Genomic DNA, 6,568 nt, shown 5'->3' with positions numbered 1-6,568 from the left:
GCTCTGTCGCCCAGGCTGGAGTGCAGTGGCCAGATCTCAGCTCACTGCAAGCTCCGCCTCCCGGGTTTCCGCCATTCTCCTGCCTCAGCCTCCCGAGTAGCTGGGACTACAGGCGCCGCCACCTCGCCCGGCTAATTTTTTGTGTTTTTAGTAGAGACGGGGTTTCGCCGTGTTAGCCAGGATGGTCTCGATCTCCTGACCTTGTGATCCGCCCGTCTCGGCCTCCCAAAGTGCTGGGATTACAGGCTTGAGCCACCGCCCCCGGCCGCTTTTCAGTGATTTCTAAGGGGGTTGGGGATGGGTAGCATTGTCTTTATGCCAGCACCTTTTTTGTGTCTGGTGGGGGCAAGGTCTCACTTTGTCACTCAGGCTGGAGTGCAATGCTGTCATCACAGCTCACTGCAGCCTCAATCTACCTGGTTCCAGTGATCCTCCCAAGTAGCTGGGGCTACAGGCACATGCTACCATGTCTGGCTAATTTTTGTATTTTCTCTAGAGATGGGCTTTTACCACGTGGCCTAGGCCTCTCAAAGTGCCCGGCTATGCCAGTACTTTGATTTTTTGAGGCAGGGGGCCTCACTCTGTCACCCAGGCTGGAGTACAGTGGCATGGTCCAAGCTCACCACAGCCTCTGCCTCCCAGGTGGCTGGGACCACAGATGCACCCCAGTGCGCCCAGCTAATTTTTTCTGTTTTTGTCGGGGACCTCCTGCCTCCCTAAGTACTGGGATTACAGGCATGAGCCACTATGCCTGGCTGATGCCAGCACTTTAAAACTGGAAGTCACAAGACAAGATCAACCTTGTATTCCTGGGTTAAATACTTATCAATTAGGATGTTTATTTTTTTACAATTCTTCTGATAGATCCTATTTGTTTATACTTTAAGACTCCCACATTTATGTTAGTGAAAGTGGTCCATTCTTGGCATGTCTTATCTGCTGTCAGAGTTCCTAAAACAAGTTGCATCATTTTCCATGTTTATTTAATCTCTGGAACAGAATATATAAAAAAGGGATTTCCTGTTTCTTGAAAGTTTTTAATACCTTAGCTGTAAAACTTAGACCTAGTTCCTTTTCTGAGAAGAGTTCTGCTTCAGTTTCTTAAAAATATTTGAGTCTAATCAAATTTTTTCTTTTTCTTTTTTTTTTTTTTTTAAAAGACTGAGTCTCGCTCTGTCACCCAGGCTGGAGTGCAGTGGCACGATCTCGGCTCACTGTAACCTCCGCCCCCTGGGTTCAAATGATTCTCCTGCCTCAGCCTCCTGAGTAGCTGGGATTACAGGCACCTGCCATTATGCCCAGCTAATTTTTGTGTATTTGTAGAGACAGGGTTCCATCATGCTGCCCAGGCTGGTCTTTAACTCCCGACCTCAGGTGATCCGCCTCAGTCTCCCAAAGTGCTGGGATTACAAGCGTGAGCCACTGTACCCGGCCTCTATTTCTTAAGACCTTCTTATGTTTTTCTGGAAAATGTTTTACATTTATACTCAGTTTTCATATTTGTTGCCATAAAATATCCTCAGGAAATGGGATGGGGTTCACTTTATATTGTTTGTGTTTTTCTCAATGAGAATGGACTAATGTGTAGGTAAAATGAAGACCACCACCATCATGAAATAATGAGTTCTACCCTAAGGGAGTGCAGGGGGAGATCAAAAGCATGATGCCGTCCCCACAAATGCTGTGCTGTGCTAAATCAGTCTTCCCACCCTCTGCTTCTCAGTCTTAGGAAAAGTCCTCAGTGCGGTGGGCAGTGCCCAGCTACTGATGTCCCAGAAATTCCAGCAGTTCCGGGGCCTCTGTGAGCAAAACTTGGTGAGTGTGATTCTTCTTCCTCCACAGCAGGGCTTCCAGCCTTTGGCTGCCCACTACACTCTGCCAGCCCCGCGAAGCCTCTGTGCCCTCCTCTGTAACACAAACAGTGCGGCCAGTGGCAATGTGTGTCAGTGTCTACGCAAGAAAGGGGGCAAGAGCGCATGCCTGTAATCCCAGCTACTTGGGAGGCTGAGGCAGGAGAATCGCTTGAACCCGGGAGGTGGAGGTTGTGGTGAGCTGAGATCGCGCCACTGCACTCCAGCCTGGGCAATGAGCAAAAACTCCGTCTCAAAAATTATATATATATATGTATATTTTTTCTGTAAGAAGACATTCAAGGTAAGAACTAAAGAAATACCACTGCTGGGATTGGTGGCTTGGCTTTCTCCCTCCCTCTTACCTGTTAGGAGGGCTGGCCCTGCTGGGGTCAAAAGCAAAGTCCTGGGCTGTTCTGCCTGTGGGAATCTGTGTGCTCCCAGCGGGACGCAGTGGAGAGTGTTTGTCTCCAAGACCTGCAGAGACCTGGGGGTTGCATTGTCATGGAACAGAGTGACACGAGGGAGACAACATGGATTCCGTGATCTTCCCCACCTGGGAGTGAATGGGGCAATCGGTGTCACTCACACCATGGCCAAAAACTTGTATTTCTTCCTTGCAAAACAACTGTCTGCTTGGCATACATTAGGGACAGGAGTGCTTTCCTCACCACAGCCCTATAGGCTGTCCCCAAGGATCTCCACCACTAAGGCTGGTGCTGACCAGAACTGGCTTAGATTCATTCATACAGATACTGACCTGGACACTAGGCCTCAAGAGCCCCCTCGGGTGCTGGTGGGGCCAGAGGAAACATGCTTCAGCAGGGCGCGGGGCGGGGGAAGCAGAGACGGGGGGTCGGGGGAGCAGGACAAGCCTCTGCTGAGCCCGCCCCACTGATCCCCATCTGGCCCACAGAACCCTGATGCCAACCCACGCCCCACAGCCCAGGACCTGGCAGGGTTCTGGGACCTGCTACAGCTGTCCATCGAGGACATCAGCATGAAGTTTGATGAACTCTACCACCTCAAGGCCAACAGCTGGCAGCTGGTGGAGACCCCCGAGAAGAGGAAGGTGAGCATGGAGCAGTGCGGAGGGGAAGTCCAGGGACAAATTCCTGGTCGGCAATAACGCTGCCCACATCGGTCAGTGCTGCTTGGCTCCCTTCTCCGTGTGTCGTCTTTGAGCTGGGGGCTCACGTCCATCACTGCGTGGGGTCCATGCTTGGCACTTGTCTAGCATGCCGCTTGCTCCGTATAGTTGAGGCTGCCCCTGAAGCATGTGTCCTGCCCTGCATGTCCAGAAAAGGGGGTCCTGGGAGAGGCACGCCCACGGCCTCAATCACGTTATAACAGAGGAGGTAGCAAAGTGGTCCCTTGTCCTGGGGCCCTGCTGCCAGTCCTGGGGTCTGGAGCCAGTTCTGTGACCTCGTGGTAACCAGCCTCTTCCCCGAGGCCGCCTTCTGCAAACCAACAGAACCAGTGACCCCTATTGAACCATGGCCCTGTCTGCTCCCCTAGAATAGCCTGTAAAATGGGACCCGAAGCCCTAAATTTAAGTCTCTGACTGTACTCGGGCTAGCTCCTGCCCGAGTCTCAAGCTCCTGGTGGTTCAACATGAGGGTGGACACGGGGATCTGCCCATCCTGCTGCTCGAGCACCTTCGGAGTCTAGGCTTGCTTTCCGTTCCTGTGCCTTGTGCTCTTCCCACTGTCATCGCTTCTCGTGGCTTCCTGATTCCAAGTGTGTGTTGCTTGTGCCCGATGCGGGGAAGCTGGGGTGGAGACTCCAGCTGCCAGCATATGGTGGGGGTAGCGCCACACAAAACGTGGCACCTTTATTTTATTTTTGTTCCCTCCTCACTGTCTCACTAAAGGAAGAGAAGAAACCACCCCCTCCGGTCCCGAAGAAGCCAGCCAAATCCAAGCCGGCAGTGAGCCGCGACAAGGCCTCAGACGCCAGCGACAAGCAGCGCCAGGAGGCCCGCAAGAGACTCCTGGCGGCGAAGCGGGCAGCTTCTGTGCGGCAGAACTCAGCCACCGAGAGCGCAGACAGCATCGAGATTTATGTCCCGGAGGCCCAGACCAGGCTCTGAGACCGTGCAGGAGGAAAGAAATGATTTTAAATCATTAAAACCACAAAAACTAAGTGCGAATGGAACAGAGTTTTCTCAACCTTTGCTATGATTATTCTGTCTAGAGACCCTGAGCCAACTTTCAAATTGACGCATACAAGGGCTCACATTTGGCTTTTTTGGGTCCCTCCCAGCTTTAGGTTATGAAAATTTTACTCACAAAAAAATCAACAAAAATCACGAAACTAGAAAACTTTTTTTCCTCTTGCTGGCCGTGGTGGACTAGATAGATGGACGTCGGCAACTCCCGGCCCAGCCTCCAGACTGCGGTCTTTTTACTCCTTCTATCTGACGAGAACTCACACTAGCTTGTTTACAAGATGACGACAGTCCAAGGGCAGCCTTGGGCACCTGCCATGTTCCCTCCTCCTTTCCCCGGCTACCCCCTGCTCTGACCTTGGATTTTCATTCTTATGTTTTTCTCTTTTCCCTTCAGAGCTCACACAGTGGTCACCATTGTGGCAAGCGGCTTTCTGGGTCTCAGCCCTCTCTGCGGTTTGAGGGCCCAGAGGACAGAGAGATGGACACGCGTCCCCTCCCTCCCCCGCCAAGTGCTCACACACAACCTCACACGCGCACACACACACGCAGATGGAGGCGCCTCACTGGGAGGTGCCCCGCCAGCCCTGGGCAGTGTCAGGCAGGACTCACCACTGAGCAGATGAGGGAGGTTTTAGTCTTGGAGGGGGAAATGAGACGAAGCCACAGTTATCACACTCCAGACTCCCGCCTTTTTATTCTCTCCAGCCCCTTCTTCCTTCAGCAAAATCTAGGACTCAGAGTGGCTTCCAAGGGGCTGTCTGTCCTCAGCCGCGCCTGTGTCTGGTGCCCGAGGAGCGGGCGGCGGTGTCTGTATGTATGTGTACATATGCACATAGACCTTAGAGTGTATATTTAACAAACGCCCATCTGCTCACCCATGCCCACCCAGCGCCGCCGCCGCTGGCTCTCGGGGCACCTGGCAGGAGGCGGGTGTGTGAATAGCATATATTTTTACATGTACTATATCTAGGTGTGTGTACAAGTGTGTGTAAAAATACATACCTTGTGTGTAAGCAGCCCTCTTTTATTTTTGGTCTCCACCCCCTCCCCCCTACTCCCAAGGGCCCATCTGCCCAGCCTCTGAGTTTTTTTTTTTTTTAACCCCAATTATCCTTCTCTCTCTCCTGCCCCCCAATCCCACTCCCAGGGTGTCACGAGCCCTGAGCTGCAATGGCCTGGGCCTGCAGGGCAGGGTGGGGGAGGGCAGGGGCTCAGCCCCGAAGCCAGCTCAGTACCCGAGGGGCTGCTCTACGCTGTGTATGCGCCTCTCTGGCATCCGAGACATCCTCTTGGCTGGCGCTTGCTGCAGGGGGGACTCCCCCAGGTGAACCAAGGGCCTGCTCCGGGGCCCATTTCCAGCTTGGCCGCCGTCTGTGACCTTGGGCAAGTCACTTGACCTCTGTGTGCCTCAACTTCCTCCTCTGTAAAACGGGGACAGTCCCTGCCCCTCCCTACCTCACAGGCATGTTGTGAGAATAAATGAGGTAACGTGTACCAAGGGCTTGTGGCATTATTGCAGGGGGATGAGCAGAGTGGGCCCAGGAAACTGAGCCAGACCCCCCCCCAAAAGGCAAGCTCTGTGGAGACAGCCTGATGTGAGTGCCAGCCAGGATGCCAGCTGTCACATGCCAGCTCTGTGATCTGGGGCAGGAAGATGGGGCTGACAGTCCCCTCTCCCGAAAATGAGTGTGCACTTACCAGCTTCCTGTTTGAAATAAACCCTTGAAAGATAGATGCTATCACAGAAGCAAGGATAGGCTGATAAAGACCACCCTAGAGGACAGTTTACACTCCCCACAGATCCACAGTCTGCACATTCTCCAGGGCGGGGTACTCAGTATCCCCCTGCCTTGCAGCTGCTGCCACTCTGTCGGGTGCAAGCCCTGAGTGCATCTCCAGAGCACCTCTACAGGCCCAGTGCTGGGGCAGAGCTCACTCTGGTGAGGGAGACATACTGAACGTGACAGACAAGGTCAAGTCAACGACAGGTGGTGAAAAACAAGACGCAGCAGAATGAGGCTGCAGGACCCCGCAGGGCAACTGCCAAACCCAACCTGGGCAGGAGTGTTCTGGTAGAGACTGGAAGGATGAGTGGGTAGCCAGCTTTGGGGGAGGGAACGGCACGCAGTCCACACAGAAGCAGGAGGTGCCGAGCCCTGGTGGTAGGAACATGCCTTTTTTTTTTTTTTTTTTTTGGAGACAGTCTTTGTCACCCAGGCTGGAGCACAGTGGTGCAATCTTGGTTCACTGCAACCCCCGCCTCCTGGGTTTCCAGGGTTCAAGCAATTCTCCTGCCTCAGCCTCCTGAGTAGCTGGGATTACAGGCGCCTGCCATCATGCCTGGCTAATTTTTGTATTTTTAGTAGAGATGGGGTTTCACCCTGTTGGCTAGGCTGGTCTTGAACTCCTGACCTCAGAATCAGCCCCCATTGGCCTCCCAAAGTGCTGGGATTACAGGCGTGAGCCACCGCACCCGGCCGGAACATGCCTTTTAGGAAGTTCTCTGGCCAGGCTCTGGAGCCACAGATTCCTGGTCTCCTCCCTT

At 53.3% G+C, this 6,568-nt stretch overlaps 1 protein-coding gene across 3 annotated transcripts in view; it reads left to right on the top strand.

Annotated features, from left to right (window-relative positions):
- Window positions 1-5,518, top strand: part of DLGAP4 (DLG associated protein 4) — a 232,043-nt gene extending 226,525 nt beyond the window's left edge. For 2 of the 3 annotated variants that reach the window (XM_025398734.1, XM_025398735.1), the window contains 3 exons: window positions 1,724-1,815; window positions 2,767-2,922; window positions 3,724-5,518. In XM_025398734.1, the coding sequence (XP_025254519.1) occupies window positions 1,724-1,815; window positions 2,767-2,922; window positions 3,724-3,942 (467 nt within the window). In that variant the 3' untranslated portion in view covers window positions 3,943-5,518. The remainder of the gene's footprint in view (window positions 1-1,723; window positions 1,816-2,766; window positions 2,923-3,723) is intronic. The other variant, XM_025398733.1, reaches the window with a different exon arrangement.
- The last annotated feature ends 1,050 nt before the right edge of the window (window positions 5,519-6,568 follow it).

Source organism: Theropithecus gelada, chromosome 10 (assembly GCF_003255815.1).
Source record: "Theropithecus gelada isolate Dixy chromosome 10, Tgel_1.0, whole genome shotgun sequence".
NCBI classification, from domain to species: Eukaryota; Metazoa; Chordata; class Mammalia; order Primates; family Cercopithecidae; genus Theropithecus; species Theropithecus gelada.
This window is presented reverse-complemented; position numbering and strand designations above follow the sequence as displayed.